The sequence below is a fragment of the Patagioenas fasciata genome, chromosome 3 (genome assembly GCF_037038585.1).
Source record: "Patagioenas fasciata isolate bPatFas1 chromosome 3, bPatFas1.hap1, whole genome shotgun sequence".
Lineage (NCBI taxonomy): Eukaryota > Metazoa > Chordata > Aves > Columbiformes > Columbidae > Patagioenas > Patagioenas fasciata.
The window spans coordinates 103,710,308-103,729,563 of NC_092522.1; the positions used below are offsets into that span (position 1 = coordinate 103,710,308).

General features: G+C 39.0%; 1 protein-coding gene across 7 annotated transcripts in view; it reads right to left on the reverse strand.

The window, feature by feature from the left end:
• The window catches only part of ARHGEF10 (Rho guanine nucleotide exchange factor 10), a 116,239-nt gene that overhangs the window by 35,004 nt on the left and 61,979 nt on the right, over positions 1-19,256 (reverse strand). For all 7 annotated transcript variants that reach the window (XM_065834202.2, XM_065834198.2, XM_071807007.1 and 4 more), the window contains 3 exons: positions 3,585-3,700; positions 1,856-1,983; positions 1,279-1,379 (listed from right to left, as the gene is read on the reverse strand). In XM_065834202.2, the coding sequence (XP_065690274.2) occupies positions 1,279-1,379; positions 1,856-1,983; positions 3,585-3,700 (345 nt within the window). The remainder of the gene's footprint in view (positions 1-1,278; positions 1,380-1,855; positions 1,984-3,584; positions 3,701-19,256) is intronic.

A 19,256-nucleotide genomic window follows, 5' to 3' on the forward strand; every position in this document is an offset into this window, starting at 1 on the left:
ACAAAACATCCCACAATATTTGCACTGAATAATCACTTGTACCTCTCAATTGGAATAGAAAAGAATTCTATTAGGATTTGTTAATACCAGTCAGGCTGTTCTTATGCCATATATGCATAAAATGACAACTTAAAACTATGAGCAAAAATTTAATATAGTAGATTACATACATATCAATAACATTAAAAAAAAAAAAAAAAAAAAAAGGAGAAAGAAAAAGACCAAAAAAACCCCACAAACAGCACTGACAACAAAACAAACAGCTTAACACCAGCAAAGTGTTAAGGATGTTCTCTTAATGATCCTGTCAGCAGGTTACTGAAAGAGGAAAACGCACATCAAACCTCCTCTCAGGCTTTCCGAAATCTGTTTTGCTAATAGCATTTCTCTGCCTGTATAAGTGACATCACTACCAACTACTACTTATTGTAATTATAAGGATCCTCCTCTTGGAATGATACAGACATTCATCCTCTCTTCGTTTTGTGGTTTTGCCTGCCTTCAGTGAGATACCAAAAAAGCACTGTGTTTTGAAGATATGCTGGTGAAACTCGCTTTCTAGCAAGTGCACATCCTTAATGTTTCTCAACTTAGGCATTCAAAATCCCAGGTATCTTTGGAAACCTTTGCCCCATGCAAACACAGGAGACTAATGACATCACAGGACAGTAAACCCTTCATTGCTCCCACTTAGGTCAGCTTTGTGTGTTCTAATCCCTCCATTGAAACTGCAGATTTATGTTAAAAAAAACACCTCCCCAAAAGCCTTGAGTTTTACATATCCAACTATAGAAATATTGTAGTATATTAAAACTACACCCAAAGCTTATTTCATGCTCAGAAAGCTAAACAAATAAATTCAACACCTTTACTGATACTTCCTAGCTAAAAATCACTGAGCTAAAACTGAGAAATTTAAATCTGAAGTTCAGCGTTCATAAGATCTGACAAAATAAAAATGTAACACATTAACTTCCTCACCTGTCTCTGCTGTAGTATATCTCACTCTTTTATTTAAATATAACAATTAGTAATGGTTATCACAGACTTCATTAAAATACTGTAGAAATTGTATTATTTCATAACAAAACCCCCATCCTATCTATAACATCATTGCTTTCTAGTGATACGCAATCACTACTATTTACTGTATTGCAGTTTTAACATCTGCAAATAGATTTTCACAATCATTTTTCTGAAAAATAAAAATAAAAAAAATTACAGTTGACATTGAGAGCTACCTGAACTTGATAGGAAATTTAAGTAACTAAGAATTACCAAGGGCCAGTTTAGCCATTTGTAAATTGTTGATCCAAGACTGTTTGATGGCAGGGGTAAATGTGTTGAACACAGCTGTAAAGAAAGTGGGCCGCCCAGACCTGCAAGACAGAAACACACCACACTAAATGCATTGAGTATGAGATACCGTCAAGGTTAGAGATGTCAAGCAAGATGAAATTTCATTATTTTCTAACACTCAAAGACACAGCTATGATATAAGCATGCAGCCTGTGATATGGCATATGCCCATCTTCCCGCACTTTACATGGAATGGTACGATAAGAACACCCTCCTTGCTGAAGCAACATAACCAGGGCTATTCCCCGCTAGCTGCCTCTGCCACGGCTCCTCTCTTGCTTCTTGCATCTGGAACACAGGATTGCAGAATGGGAGAAAAACTACAACACTGCCCTGGAACATGCAAGTTCCCAGCTTGGTGGCATGGGAGAAGTCAGAGGCTAACTATGGAGACAGAAGAGGCAGAAAAGCTACAGATTCCCAAATCATCCCTGGTACATCTATGCCTAATACATAAACTCGTTTAGAAAGTTTCACAATCAAGATTACTACTGACTTGTCCTGTTTTCCTGGAAGTTGCAGCTGTATTCTACAGCGATCTGCCGCTCTGATTTCATCTTCTTTTTTCAAAATCAGTTTTTGTAAACCTGAGGTCCAGTCATGGGCTACAGATTGGTTTAAGTTCTGAAAAATTAAAAAAGCTAAGATTCAGCACCAGCCTACTGGCCTATTTCCAACAGGCTAACTAAGGTGATCTCCGCTTGTAACAAACAGTTCCTGGCACCTGGCCCTCAATTAGTCCACATTTTATTCACAGATAATTTAGCCATATCAGTAAACACATTTCCAAAATATCTGTAAAAAATTTGCTAACATATTCTATCTGGTGATTTAATCTCACATTGCATAGAGTTTGATGATACACAAATGACATTCCCAAGCATTTGTCAGATTAAAAAATGCAAATTTGCATCAGGTGTACACACAAGCCCTTCATTTCAATAAGTAGTTACACAGAATCAACAAATTCTTTTTCTGAAGAAAATCTCATGAAAATATTTGCAAATAATACTGCCAATATGTATCTGTTCGTATCTTTGAGCCAAAATGTTTACAGAGCCATCATGAAAGCTATCTCTGTGGCTGCAAGCCGAGTGCTTGGTCACAGAGAGTAAAAGCCCACCTAAGCGACACTTAAAGCATCAATAGTAATGAGTCTTCATACACAAAAGTATAATGATTTTCCACAGTCAAAATTTTACAAAAATTGAAGTCTTTTTCAAAATAGAAAAGACAACCTCCTTCCTCAAATTATCTTTGCCATCTCTACCTGGAAACATTGACTGAATTTTAAGTTTTCAAAATGTCGTTAGCTCTGACTAGAAGTACAGGCGGAAAGGTTTTGTATATGTTAACAGGTGAGTTTCTCATGGCATCTGTGATATACATATTGCCAATAATGCAGCTGAAATTCACCTTCAAATGATTGTGAAATTTTGTCCAAAAGTACTTTTTCCATAAAATTCCTACACAGTATGCATTTTCACAAAAGGTAACATTTTATTTAAATCCCTTGACTCTGAAGCCAAGATAGCCCCAGAGAAATTCAGCTTTTATATACGTATTCACACACACAGGTATATATTTACGGTGGCAGGTAGGAGCTAAAAATTGTGCCTAAGCATACAGAAAGCATATAAAACAAAAGGTAAAAAGCAATTTTTTCTAAGTCTTAAGACCGTGGAGAACTCATTCTGAAATTCATTGTTGAAGTACTATATCTGTTTGTGGGAATACAAACTAAACAAAAAGGATGTGAACAAAGCTGAACGAATTACTTTCAAAACTCCTCTGAAAAATCCTTCTATATTTTTGTAATCTGCACTCATTTTTAAAGTATAGCTCTCCCCAAAAGCCAGGATTATGAGCTTGGATGGGCATCAAGAGGTTCCTCCAAACAACCACCCTCCTACTGCTTTGTCTAACTGCAAGAATCCAATTTCTTAAGATCAAAACGCAATTCTGTTTCCATATAAGCTTATCAACTACTGAGCAAATGCAGACACTTGTAGTATCCACCTACACTTAAAAACAATAAAGAAAAACAAGATTAGAAGACAGCCGTAATCTACACAGTTAACAGTAAATGAATTACTAGAGATAAAAATTATTACATTCTTTACAGAGAACGCTAAAGAATGTCTTGCACAGATTCTAGGGAGAGACAATTATGCTACTTTACAACAGGAATGTGTTTGAAAAATAAATCCAGCTTTGTTTATTACCTGATAGTTTCCTTTAAGGCTGCCTATTAATTGACTAATTTGACCAACTACATTCAAGTCATGCAAAAGGTTCTGTAGATCATGGTACAGTTGCCCTGGTCCCATATAGAGCTTGTCTAAAATAAATAAAAACATAAGGTTATGTACGATAAAAAGATGTCACTCTCAGTTGAAAAAGGAAAGCATGACAAATACAACAGTATCAAAATATATTGCTATTTCTTAACACTATGAAAATCAAGCTTATCAAAATTGGCGACGCTCTCTAGATTGTAAAAACAACTGATGCATCAGTGTGCACGTAGGGTCTTCATTACTTCTGAAAATCAGAGTGGTTTATTTATACATACATCATGAATATTTCATTTTGCTGCCCCAGGTGCTTTAAATGAACGTGCAGACGGATAATTATGAAGTGCTTCCCAGGAAATTATAGACAGCAGAATGTTACCACATATCAGCTTTGTATGTAGAGGTATTACCATAGGCATTTCCTTTTAGCTCACCTTATCACTCCTTCTGTAGTTACAATTAAGATTCCAGTTTGTTCATCTGGTATGATGGAGAGCATTATGTGTAGTTTTAATAAGCATGCACTACAACCATGACGAATAGCAAAGCTGCCCTGTCCCCAAAAATCTCTCACTGAGATGGCAGCTTTGCTTTGCACCAAGCAGTGGACTCGCTGTGACACCTTAGATCCTTCCTGCAGCTTGCTTTTGGTCACATGACAAAGCCAAAAAAATTATTTATAGCTTTCACTACGATGGCTTAAAACTCAAAATTTGTTTAACCAATCACAGGACAGTTCTGGATCATATATCCATATCTTAACTCTAACATGAGCCTTCAGTTTCACTGAACCACTTGAAATTTTATTGCAAACATGGCTAAGTGAACAAAGGATCTGCACTGAGATCATCAACAAATCTTAACAGCAGTAGAAATATTTTGGCCTAACCATCAAGAAGTACATATGTTTATACAACAACACTAACTCAGAAAAGTATTCTGATCGGTAGGATAAGGTGTCTATTTAAAGGCACAAAGCTTGCAAAGTCCTGCTAATGCCCTGACTCCCAGACTCCATGTCAGGAGCAGAACAGCTACACAGCTCTTGTGGAAACAACACTCTCCCTCTCCCCAAAAAATCCACACTGGCTCACACAGGGTCAGCATGTTTCCCTTGGGCTGAATGACAGGAACTGGGCTGGGTCACTTTTCCAGGAAGCCCCTGCGGATTATTTAACTCACGCAATGCAGCATCCAAACTATGGATCCTTCACCCTCAACCACATCTTTGGAAGCTGGTCTGAGGGTAGACAACTCCCCTGAAGCATAAGGATTTTCAACCTTGCATTGGCAAGAACACAATCTAAATAAAATGCTGGCTATCAGCTCTGCAGACAGGTCAGGAGGAAGGACAGGAACAATGTCACCTGCTCCTGCTGCAGGGACAGTCTATCTAGTGAAGTGCCCCAAGTGTCTGTACTGGGACCAGTACTGTTCAATACATTGATCAACGACTTGAATGAGGGAATACAGTGTACTATCAGCAAGTTCGATGATGACACCAAGCTGGGAGGAGTGGCTGACACGCCAGAAGGCTGTGCTGCCATCCAGCGAGATCTGGACAGGCTGGAGAGTTGGGCAGGGAAAAATGTAATGAAATATACCAAGGCAAAGTGTAGAGTCTTGCATCTGGGTAGGAACAACCCCAGGTTCCAGTATAAGTTGGGGAATGACCTATTAGAGAGCAGTGTAGGGGAAAGGGACCTGGGGATCCTCGTGGACAGCAGGATGACCATGAGCCAGCACTGTGCCCTTGTGGCCAAGAATGCCAATGGCATCCTGGGGTGTATTAGAAGGGGGGGTGGTTAGTAGGTCGAGAGAGGTTCTCCTTCCCCTCTCCTCTGCCCTGGTGAGACCACATCTGGAATATTGTGTCCGGTTCTGGGCCCCTCAGTTCAAGAAGGACAGGGAACTGCTGGAGAGAGTCCAGCGCAAGGCAACGAAGATGATTAAGGGAGTGGAGCATCTCCCTTATGATGAAAGGCTGAAGGAGCTGCGTTTCTTTAGCTTGGAGAAGAGGAGACTGCGGGGTGACCTCAATGTTTATAAATATATAAAGGGTGAGTGTCACGAGGATGGAGCCAGGCTCTTCTCGATGACAATCAATGATAAGACAAGGGGCAATGGGTATAAACTGGAACACAGGAGGTTCCATTTAAATTTTAGAAGGAACTTCTTTGTGGTGAGTGTAACAGAACACTGGAACCGGCTGCCCAGGGAGGTTGTGGAGTCTCCTACTCTGGAGTCATTCAAAACCCACCTGGACACCTTCTTGTGTAACCTCATGTGGGTGTTCCTGCTCCAGCAGGGGGATTGGACTAGATGACCTTTCAAGGTCCCTTCCAATCCCTAACATTCTGTGTTTCTGTGGACACCGCGCAGCTGCCAGCTGAGACACCGCCAGCACCTCCCTCCCCTGGGTCTGCTACAGGGACACAACAAACCCAACTTGAAGCTATCAAGAATAGCATAATCCACAATAAACATGAAAATAAATATGCACAAGACAATTCTTCTTAAATCAATCATACAGTCTCAGTTGTGTATAAAAGTAAGTATTTTCTAAAGACATTTTCCTATTTGGAGCCATCATACAGATTGAGGCCACTATTGGATACTTATTTTTAACATAATTCACTATATTAAGCTAGGAGACTTCCTTAAGCCTTAAAGAGTATAAAATTTCAAGGCTCAAGGAAAATGTTAAGTGTTGCTTTGTCTCTGAATTCTTACCTTCACTCCAGCAAAATGTAACATAAACCTGAGATATTGCACATTCCTATAACATTTCATATTATTTATTCTCTTGCCTTTACATCTTCTGGTAATTTGAATCAATGAAAGGATTTCTGTGTATTGCCCTTGAGCACTTAACAGAAGACTGCACTTACTACTGTTTACCCTGTCACAGAAAGATGCAACTTTCATCCACTCTTATTTGTCTGTTCTGAATGCTAATTAAAAGAACAATCTAGCCTTTCTTACCCTTAGAAAGAAATCAGTGAATAAGAAAAGATCATTACATTTATTGTACACAATGAAATTACTGCAAAGCAGACCTAAGAGTTTTGAGATTACGGTCAGTAAATTATGTTTGTAGATTTCTTTAAAAAAAATTAAACACTTCTTTGGAACTGCAGGCTACATTCTTTCATTAAGCTGCATTTTCACTTCCTTCAAACCAAATACCTGGAAAATCAACATCTGAAATCTGTGAACACTTCTCTCCTTGTATCCCTCTTCTGCTAGCTTACACCTTTTTCCTTACTAACATCTACAATACTAATGTTTTAAGCAGCAGAATTGCTAGTTCCTAAATGCATCAAATTATTGATTTTGATGAGGCCACTTGCAAAGAAATGGGTGGATCAGTGTTAATAGAAGTTCAGTGAAATCTAGCCAAAAGCCATGATTAATGTGTTGGCACTGTAAAGAACACAAATTAAATCATTCTTGCCCCAAATTTCTGTAACAAAAAGATAACTTCTGCAAAACACAGTTTAGACTGATTAGAAGTAATTGGCAGTTTCGTTGAGTTTTTGGAAGAAGTCCACTCACCTGTCATTTATGAACTCCACTACTAAACAAGCCAAACTGCTGCACTGAAAAACGTACTACAAATATTTCTGAAATTTATCCTTGTAGGTTTGAACCAAGAGAAAAATTTACAACTACCAGGCCATGAAAAGCTGAAAGTTTGTGAGGGTTCCCTTGTTTAGGATGGATATTTTTACTCAAGTGAATTATCTTATTTCTAAGTTTTAAAAGTCATGATCATTCTATGCAGCTTCATAAAGACACAGTTACCAGACATTTCATTTTATGGACATTTCATTGATAGGATGGAAAATGGACACTAACCTGCAACATCTAACAGCAGGCATTCAGGCAACTCTTAGATGCTCTAAGACTCTGCGCCATAGTCTTCAACTGAGGCCATAAAGAAAGCTTTAACTGCTTGCCCTGTACAGTATATACACACTTTTCCTGAAGCTTCATTATGTTCTTACAAATATCCTTGTTCCAGCCTTGGGAATAAGGTATGAATCGAATTTCATGCAATAATTGTCACCTGAATCCATTTTGTCTGTATCATGAATATTTTATAAGCTTTTAATAAGTCAGGATAAAAAGGATGCAATGAGAATTTCAAAGCAAATAAACTAACCTGGCATCTGAAATTTTGTCACACAGAAAAACCAAACGGAAGTCATTTTAGGCTCATTCATTAAAGACCACATTCTTAGCACAGGAAAGGAAGCCAAAAAGCAAATCAATAAATAATCAAAGAGAGCCTGCTTCCATCCTTTGATGTTCTAGAAAAGACAAACAGTCAAATTAAGAAGAAATTTTAATAGTCAACCAAGGACTAAATCAATAGCCACAGCTAATATCACTCTGTCATGGAGATCCTTAGCGGGTACAAACTGGAACACAAAAATAACTGGGCTTCTGAGATCAGCAATGGTGGACTCATAGGAACAGAGCCCTCCGAGAACTGACCACTTGGTTTGTGTCTGGATAACGAATGACAAGTTACAGCAACGTCATCTCAGAACTGGGTCCTGTGAGGGTTACTCACAGTGTCTTTTAAAATAGGATTAGCTTCTTGGTGGCTAAAATGTTGGCTACCAGTTGATTCATCTGAGAATTGTCTGATGGAGGGTTTCTCCTGGTGAAGGAGCAGGGGGCACACTAATGTGTTCGTCAGATGCATTTCTCAGTTCACAGCCAAAGACTGGCTGCTTCAGCCCACACGTGTTCCCTGACCATTTGATTGCTGGCTCTTTTGGGGTAGGTGTTCACTGTTTGTTTTTTTTTTTTTTTTTCCACAGAAAGCACTGAAAAACTCTTGGCTTCATTCCAAAGCAGATACGTGCTTCGTTTCTTTTTGTACTTTGAAATGTTTCAGAAATGATAAAGCCATTTCCTTCCTATTTCTAAGCCACTCTTGCAAATTATCAAGCTCCAAAACAACTTATTTTTCCAATGTGAAAAAAAACCCTCCATAAGTATAGAGAATGTTCTCCCCAGCTCTACACATCCTACACATTACAGAGGATGGTGTGCCCAGGCAAGAAGGAGGCAGTGTGCTATAAACAATAACCATACATGCAGCTTTGGAGGCAACGTTTTTTGCATTCCACCAACAGATCACGGGTGAAATCTTGGCCACATGTAAGTTAGCAGGAATTTTTTTCATCAACTCCTTTGTTGCTAAGACTTTACCAGAGGAATTTGTGCATCCCTACAACAGGCAAGTTTATTGCCGACAACTAGTAATTCATGCAAAACACCTAATTCCTTGCTCAGCATTATTATGAAATATATTCAAGGTTAAAAAACCCCACAAAACTGCCGCTTGATTTAGGAGGAGGAAAGGAGGTTAAAGTTTAAATTGATTTTTGCTGCTATGTAAAATTGGGCTGGGAAGATTTTGCTTTTTGTAACAACTGCTCCTAAATCAAGATACATTTAAGTATAAAACTGAATACTTATTTTACTTGCTCATTTCCCAGTGTTACTTTCAGCACCACAGCTTTCAATTCACCATTTTTGCCTGCCTTGAAGTAATTCTTATAATTGAAACAGAAGCAATTTTAGCCCATTTACATCCAGCCGTTTTCAAAGCCTGCAGGAAACTCCCTGGGTGTGGTTAAAGCCAATTTAACTTGGCTTAGGCAAAATTAGGAGTTGGAAGGTCGTGTATAAATATACACATGCAAAAAAAGTATCTGTGGGCTTGTGCTTGGGTGTGGGCAGAGGAGGAGAGGATCTCTGTTGTGCTCTGGGATCAGTGAGTAACAGGACGTGAATAAGACTCCCATGGCACGGGAGTTTTCTCCTTTCTGTGCTGCCAGCCTGATGTGCCCCTTCTACTCTCCCTGTACCAGCAGCAGTGGATGTGATGGACACTGCTGGGACAGCTGCTCCCATTCCTCTGTATTTTCAATTCTCATAGGCACCACAAGCATATTGGATTTCACAGACCTGAACTGATCATGCACTATTCTTCCTCTCAAACAACTACTACGGGACATATTTATTTACCACGGTGATTTATTACTTTTACACATTTACCAGTAGCTTTTGCTGTGTGCCCCGATTCTCACTTTAGAATTATTATTTTATTACAGATTTATGCTACTAAAGGGGAAAAGGAAAGTGTTACAATGCCTAGAGTAGATGCAGTCACCATAATTTAAACATCTGCTCCTGGCTAAGCAAACGCAATGGCTCTGGTTGGCCCTTTCCATGCTAAGCTCCTGTTTATTCCCAATTATTATTATTTCTTTCAAGTAATATTATATAAATCCAAATGGTGTGCAAGTAAAATAAAAGCCTCATCCAACATATTCTCAATATTGCAACTATTCTTGCAAATATTTCTGTGTTACATATTGTGTTAAAGCCAAAGATTCTTCTTAGATATACTCCTGGGTATCTCTTCTACTGCAAAGTATCTAATCTTGACAAGATCTGCCTTGAGTATGATTATAGTAATGACCTTTTCCCCACGTAGTTCAAAACCACAATCCATCAACATAAATTGCTTTGGAAAAAGTCATATTGACATGAAGTCAGAACTGATGTGTCATGGACATTCAAAGTCCTTAAAAAGATTACTTTGCTTCCAAGAGACAGAGTCCTGCAGTCAGACTCAATGTCACACAAAATAGAAGCTCACAAATACTCACATGTGAAAAACACAACCAAAACTGAACAAGGCCACAGTTCCTGTATTATTGAGGGGTAACACGAAATTAATGATACGCTTGAAGGACATGCCAGATTTGAAGACTACTCTGAAAGTCTGGCAGATCCCAAATTTGACTTGCTATTTGCAATCTGGTCTTTGAGGCTGAGCGCATTTGTATTGCTTCCTCCCACTGAGCCATCTGTGTGCATCCAGGCAGCATACTGAAACATCAAGTCTTATGAAGGAAAGAGATTTGGAAAAGATTCAGTCCTCATCTTGAGCATAAAAATCACCTGGGATGGGGGGAGAAGTTATGTATGTGGGAGGTAACTTTTAAAGTTGCTGTGTCTGAGGAAGGCATAACAAACTGGTATTGCATAGAATTATGAACTCAGAACAAATAATAGGCCCCTCCCCCAACATTTAAGTCTACATTTAAACCTGAGAAGCTTGTACGGTGTTCTGGAAAGCAAAGCATCATGATACCTGATGAATTCTTGATCAGTTCATAATAAACTGGACAGATTTCATGAGACTGTTAATGTGCTTAGGTTAAACTATGATGTTGTAGCAGTAATACATTTTAAACTACTTAAGTGCAGTCAGAACTGTTCAGTTGTTTTGTTTTAAATGTCACTTCATTTGTACTGGAAAAGTTTCTACTGATTTTTTTCATCAAGTAACAATAGGATGAGAGCATCCCACTGCTCAGTTTAAGATTCCTGCCATTAAGACAAGAATGGAGACAGAGACAGTCATACCTGAAGTAAAAGAGCTTCCTGTTCTCTGAAGATCTTGATCATTAAAGAAGGAAAAGCAGAAACCATTAATAAAGGTCCAAGATTCAATTACTGCAATTGACGAATTCTTCCCCTATACGTGGTACTGGATACTGCTCCTACAGATACACTGGTATGCAAAACAGATAAGACAAATGCCTTACAGCTGCTCTGGGGAAGAAATCTGGTCAAACAGAGGAAAAACATTCTCCCTACGGAGCTCCTAGTGAAGGTAATTTTCTCAGTGCAAGTAGAAATTGAGACCTTTATATGACATTTTCATACACAAGTGATCTATTTCAGCAAAAGAAAAACAGAGCTGGCAAAAAGAGTATGGATATTTGCAACCACAGGAACAGTCATTTATTTAGCAATTGATACTGATGCCCATTGTTAAGTATTATTCCCTTTCCCTTTACAAAACCTTTGCACCAGAACACCTAGCTTTTGCTGGAGGGCCAGTGATGAGGATCCCCTGCTGCACTGAAACCTTCTCTTGTACAGAACTTGGTAAACCCCAGCACCAGCTATACACAAGAGAGGCACCTCCATTCCTCTGATACCTTCTGCTTGGAAATTCTGTATCATTGTTAAAGGCAGTGACAAAATAGATGAGATTCTGATTTTTAGATTTTTAACTACAAGCTTTTTGCACATGTGCGACCTCACCTAGGCGTTCCTGCTCCAGCAGGGGGATTGGACTAGATAATCTTTTGAAGTCCCTTCCAATCGCAAACATAGTGTGATACTGTGTGTGATATTGTGTTATGCAAGCAAAGCACCTGACAACTCCCCAGCACTACCCTCCTCCTATCTGTGTCTTTCCACTTGCTCACTCATGCTGCTCCTGTTTCCATAGACACCTCATAGAAGCACGTGGGTGGGTTATGTTTTCTAGTTTCTCCCTTATGAAAGCATTTTAATAGCCAACTAGAATTTCAGTAAAATAAAATTTTAATAAGTAGCCTGTGAATCCAAAATCCTGGTTTAAGACCTAAAGAAACCCACAGGATAATTTAAAGTTCATAAGAGAAAAAGAGACTTTCTGCCTTACCCATGTTTGTCCTTTCATGGTAAATTCAACTCATGATCTTTAAAGTTGCATGCTCCCAAAAAATCTGAGCTACCATAGTTCAACCCATACTCTCAGGTCTAATCTGCACAAATATTTGGAGAATCATATCAGTCTCCAGGCTTGGAAATTGAAGTAAATAGTAAATCAGTAACGATCTCAGAAAACAAGAGCTTAGTTAGCAGCCATCACTGAGCAGCTACTCACAATACAGCTTTACAGCATAACCCTAAATTAGATTTAGTAACCTAGTGCAAAAAGAAGCAGCACAACTACATATATAGTATTAAGTGATAAGCAATAAACCCCTGAGATTACTAGAACACAAACTGCTAAACTCAGACATGGGATAAGCAAGCCTAATTATCAATACAGTCAGGACATACCATCATCAACCAACATGAGGAGTGTCAGCATAAACATAAAATTACATCATTCAGTCTAATCATACTTTAATCACATAAGCATCTAAAGGTAATCTTTATGAGCTTAATTATTGAATCTGATAATCTGAGCCTCTAAAACTCTTTAATGTATTTATTCTCACTGCCATGCAAGATAGGAATTCTTCAAGTCCTAATCACAGACAAAGAATCGGGTACCACATGTCACGCAGTATACACAGAGCAGCGCTGGGAAACAAACCTCCCAAGTTTCAACTCTGACAGGTATTTTTAACATGCCTCACCTCCCTGTCAGCTGTTAATACTTTGCTCTTAGCTGGTAATTACATGAATGCTCAGACCTGTCTTGCTATATGCTCATTGTATCAGATCTGAACACCAAAGAGACAGGCTGCACAAAAGCTACAGTCCAACCACTAAACTGCTTATTCACACAGCTTGATTAATGTGAAGATAAAATCAACAGCTTGCAACTGCAAACACTGAGTAAGGTATTAAATTCATTGTGTTATACCATTTGTGAGTAAAATTATACGATACCAAGGAAACATAAAGCCTCTTGAGAGGGTGAGAAGTAGCTCATACACTGAGAGCACGGCTTCAGGATTATATTTAACTCCAGCTAATCCTGACTACACAGGGAATTTCAGAGATAAAATGCCATAAATATTCTCCCTGCTGACAGAAGTAGCTGTGCTGTGTCACAGACAAGGAAGGAATTAGAGAAAAAAAAAAAAAAAGCAGTAGGGAACACAAGGGAGAAACACCAGAGCCCTGATACGCTGACAAGCGTGGACCCCACAGCCTGGCTCCTCAGCATCACTCTAGCTCGGACAACGCTCAGGTGTCGTCCTGAGCTACACACTGACTTCAGGTATGGATCGGAGGAACTCCAGTTCCTGGTTCTGTTCCCACAGGGAAGGAAAATCCTGGAAGCAAAGTGTCTTTAGAGTGAACAAAAAGAGTTTCCTCTCACAGGTCCCAAAGGGCAGCTAAGGCCAAGGGCAGCATGGACCTGGAAGCCTCTGCCCTCCTAAGGACCTCTGAGGTGTGTCTGCATGGGCACAAAGGGCGAGAGAGGAACTAGATGCGAGAAGATAAACACTGACACAATCATGCAGTGAAACTACACGTGAGGGCGTTTAAAACTTTGAAAGTACTTGTACACTGGCCAAGCTGCCAGAAGTTTACACCGGAGTTCCCACCAGACTATCTGTAACAACTCATGTGGAAAGCGTAGCGTGAGGAGCTTACCTCCCTCTTTCATACTCGCTCATAGCGAGGTTTCTGCTTATTCTACTACTCTGTGTCACGATGCGGATGAGACCCCTGGCAACACAGAAAAAAATTCAGAGGAGGTAAATGTCAAGCCGTATAACCACTATAAATAATATGAAAGACAAAGAGAAGAATCTCATCCTAAGTAGGTGAGACAAACATGGAAGACCTAATTTATTCTATGCCTAATCCACCAGCTGGAAACATATATCCACATAACAAGTGAACTATCAAATGTCAGCCAGTTTGCTCAGCTGAACAGGCTGTCTGGAGTTAGATTTTCTTAAAATCTCTGGTCTTTCGTTTGCTTCTATCAATGATAGCGTACATTCATGAACATATTACATCTCCTTTAGTGTACAGTACTATTTTAAATAGTTTTAAAATAAAGATTTACATTATTACTCCATACATATGTCACAGAGGTGAAAGTTAGTTCACCTAGAAATTCATGCCATGTCATCCTTTTTAAAACCTTATCACCAATGCTAGAGCTGATAAGCCACTAACATTTAGTCTTGCTTACCCTGGACATTTTATTATGATTGTCCAGCCTCAAAGCGATAATTAAGCTGACTTTTTTTCCATTCCGCAATTCTGCATCTCTCCTTAGACAAACCAGTAAAAATCAGCTTTAATGGTAATGGTGGTTACACCCGCACTATTTCTGTTTTTGAGACAATCTGTCCTTTCACTGAGCGAGACATTAACAAAAACACAAGGGTACACTGCAGCCCATCAAACATTCCTACCTGTTTCCCTGGAAACACTTGGAGACCTACATGAAGTGACTGCAACAAGCAGAAGGAAACTCTGAAGAGAGGAATCATGCCTGTACTTCAGCATCATGTCACTACTACATCTGACAACAAACAAAAATCTCAGACATCAAAACCACAGGTAAGCGGAAACAGAGTTAAAATGTAACCCTGAAAGTCTGACCAGAAAAGGAGAGAAGCCATGGTTTAGCAGTGCTACGGTTCAATCTCAATCTGAACTGTAAACCTGTAAAACTAAAAATAACATTACAATGCAGCCATAAACATGCTAAATTGTTTTTTTCATTTTACTGTTATCTCCTATGCTCATCACTTCATGATATATAGTACAGATGGGTCTTGCTCATTTTCTTTTTCAGCCTTTAGCCATATGGCTCAAATTAAATGGTTCTTTGCTTAAGTAATAGTCTATGCTGTGTATGGCTCCTAATCAACATGATCAGCAGCAGAGCACTGCTGACAGGCACTGGTTTCCCACCCAGAAACAGCAGGGTGCTTAGCCCTCTCCCTTTGCTGCTACGCAGTCTCTATAGCCAGGTCTTCTTAAATAAAAACACTGTGAATAACTTTTACAGCTCAATCCTTCTTTTCTTGGGAACCAGAGAACAGACAGCTCGGGGTGGTCGCTGTTGCTGCGGGACCAAACAGACATTCATCTTGGCATAGAAACCACATTTCGTGACACATCAACAGTTCACAGAAAGTGCTGCAAACATCATGATACAAGCCAGGGGTCTAAGAAACCAAAACTCTAGCCAGTGTATTTGACTGTTGCTCCTATGTTCCCCTTTAAACAGCAGTGAAATATGTGTATTTTCAGTGATTCTCTGCATACATGGGTGATTTGCAACTGAAGGTCAACTTCTGATTCTTCTGAGGGAACATAGTAACTTCTCATCAAAATGTACAAATATGCCTTTGACAGCACTTTTTTACATTGTTTTTGGAAAGACATATTTAAAACATGCCATGTTAATAGGACATACTAAAAAAAAGTTGTATTCATTGCTCTTTCACTCACCCTCTTTACCAGAAAAGCACAGGTAGCATTCAACTTTTTTGGTGCCTGCCTTCTAAAAGTTCAATCCAACTTCTTACCCTTTTTGACTGAATGAATATAATTCACTAGGATATACTTACGCAGTAAACTTCCTCAAAAGCCAATAAGAAAAATAATCTCTAATAAACCAAGAACCAAGGAAAGAGCCAGCAGATAAACCCCTTCAACTACTAAAGATCATTTAGGATGAAGCAGCATATATTAGCAAAAAAATATGGCATCAGAACACATGCATTAATTGCTTTAGATGCCTAAAGCATCTAAAACAACAAAGAAAAATTAAAAAAAAAAAAAAATCAGTGATAACCTAGTACTTGAATAGTCTCTGATTACTCTTTCAATTCTTCCATGAGAAAACACGATTACCAAAGATACCAGTTTACCTGTGTGCATGTTTAAGTGATGTGTGGCCTCCATTAGACTCTTTCCAGACACACTGGCTGCCTGAGGTCCTTTGAGTGTTTAGGGTTCCCACCCAGAGCACAGTGTATTGTATAGGTGGGGAAAGGGAAGTACAGAAGTAGCAAGACTCACCCAAACATACAAGCAACCCAGTGACAGAGCAAATTCAGGAGCCCTTAAATTCAATGTTTATTTCCCCGCCTCCATAATAAACAGGTTACCTAGAGCTATCTTGGGGGAAAAAAAAAAAAAAAAAAAAAAAAAAAAAAGAGAGAGAGAAAAAGAAAGGAAACCCAAACCAAGCCAATATCTCAAATGTGAAGACTGAATCCATTACTATCCACAGTACACAGAGGAGGTGAAATCAATGCATGTATCAACACAACTGTGTGGAACAACAGAATTCACTAGTTAATATGGCATAAGGAAGATGTGTAATTAAGAAAGCATCTCCTCTGGAGTTTTTCAACTGTTTATAACCCAGGGCCATCCCCATATTACACATAATACTTTTGCTGAGTTCTTTTCCTGTTTGAATCACAGTTCTTGTTTCTTCCACTTAGCAACCTCATCTACAATTATAGTAGCTTTCATATCTTATTAATACCATAAACACAAGCCAAATGCTCCCATAACCACTTAAAAGACACTCCAAATACCTCTTACTGAACTCCATTAAACAACACAATTCTTCCAACACAAGTAAAGCAAAAGTAATATATAGCTTCCTTTTCATGTCAAAAACATTACTCTCTTCCTATATTAATTCAGCTTTTCAGTATTGTGAATGCGTCTGTACTTCTGCACATGAAACAGTTGGGAAGGAGAGGAGAACAACAATAGCCTACCAGAAACAGTACATGGATTTTCTAGGGAAGAACTTTATCTTGCATCTTTCCTCCAAGTGGTTCTATGGAAGAAAATGTTCACATCAAGCCTCTTGGGCACACAGAGTAAGATAACCACTTCCACAGGAACCGTCCAGTTGGGATTCCAGAGGCTCGTACAGACTTTACAGCACGACTAACTCCGACACATGCAAGAGGACTTTGCCTGATTTGCTCAAACAAATGCGAAACAATACACATGCTATTTTTTTTTCCTCAAGTCTGAGAATGTGAAATGCTTTCTGCTTTAGATATCATATGAAGCAAATACAAGTTACAACTGCACTCCGCTAAGAAACTATATTAGAATCACACAAATAAAGGACTCTGCCAAACAGCCAAGACTTCAATCCTTCTCCATGTTCATAACTAAAACAATTCACAGTCGACTTTTGGTGCTAAGGGAGAACAACAAAAGCACATCAAGGACAGGACCAGCACAGCTGAATAGGAAAATTTTCCTGCTTTCTCCCCTGCACCCACAGGCCACGGAGTTTCTCCTGAAAAAGGGCTCAAAAAAGGAAAGGAACTTAACAACCTTAAATGTATTCTCCTCCAGAATTCAGGGACAAAAGACTGGTATGCAAGGCAGAACTGGGTAGAAAACTGCAAACTGATGATTTTGCCAAGTGAAAACCAAGTTCACACAGCCCTTGCTTTCCACCTTAGGACAGTACTAAAGCATGTCCTTGATTCATATGTACTCACAGAACCTTTCAACCTTTAATAAGTTGCATGTTACAGCCTGTACAAGAAGAATTCAAATTCAGCTAATTCATTTCTCTGTAGCACACAAAGCGCATCTTTAAACTATACTATCCTTTCTAGTAACATCATAGAAAGCTGAAAGCATCAATTGCATTTAGCCAATAATAAACAGGGAGATATGCCTATGGCAGTTACCTCATAAAAAGGATTTTGGCGGAAAAAAAAATTGCCATCATAAGAGTAATATAACTAATAACCAATAATCCTCAAAAGGACATGGCCAGAATCCATCAAGAATCCTCGCTAATTACAACAGTAATGTGAGAATATCACCTTTACAGGGGTCAAGTACTTAAGGTGGTGTGCTGTTGATACAAATCAACTTTTCTCAGTCCTGCAGAAATGGAAGAGGTGACTCCCCCTTACTACTTAATGCTTGTACACAGAACTGCTGTTATTCTGTATCTGTCCAGCTCCCACAAACTGAAGATAAGGTCTGACACACGGTTCTACACCATGGAAACAGGATTTTGAACAGGAGTTGGACTCTGATCCTTGTGGGTCCCTTCCAACTCAGGACATTCTATGATTCTACGATTTTGCCTGCAGCATCCAAAATTGTTCTTCACCATTACATACTATTTAAATCACATACTATGAGGTCACTGGGATTTCACCACAGCAGTTCCTTTGCTATCCTTTGAAAACAGACAAATATAACTTTATGACTGCAAAGTCATGCAGTTTCAGGCAGAAAATGACAATATTTTGCTGGTAGTGCTTTGTAATTTCTGGTAAATATCCAATAGTCTCACCAACAATGCAATACTATTACGACAAAGACTGTGTCATCAACTGAAAAATGCAGCATCTTGGTGGGTGCAAATAAACAGGCAACAGCAAACCGTTACACAGTCTCACCAGTCCCTTCCCTCTGCAGGAAGGCTGCACTTTCTGAGCTTCTGTACTCTTTAGCAGCCAAGAAGACTGGAAATAAGGGAGCAACTCTACAGAATGTCTAACACAAGTAGGTGTGTATTCAAACTTGTCTATGCAGGCCGATTCGGACAAGTCGTCATTCAGAGTAATAGTACCAACACAGAAATACATGCAAATAGCAAAACTACACTCTCCCCTTTTCATAACTGATTATATACCATTTAGTTGGATCATTTGGCAGAAACATTTGATTAAAGCAGAGGGAAGATTTATTAATTTCTACAATCAGTACTGTCTTATTATTTTTAATTCTTATATTTCATTGCTTTTATAAGAGAAGTCTGAATTAATACAATCATCAGAGCTTACCGAAAAAACAGTTAGTTCAGCTCATGTTGTACCTATTGAGTACCATTTAACTTGAAGGTTGAGACTACAATTATGTACAAAGTCTTTTTTTTTTTTTTTGTGATATTGCCACCAACATCACGACACTGAGAAACCTCAAAGCCAAGATGTTCAAGTAGGTTCTACAGGACTGTTTGGGTGAAGGTTTTTCTTTCTGCCCTCATGCTCCACTTCCCCATCTGAT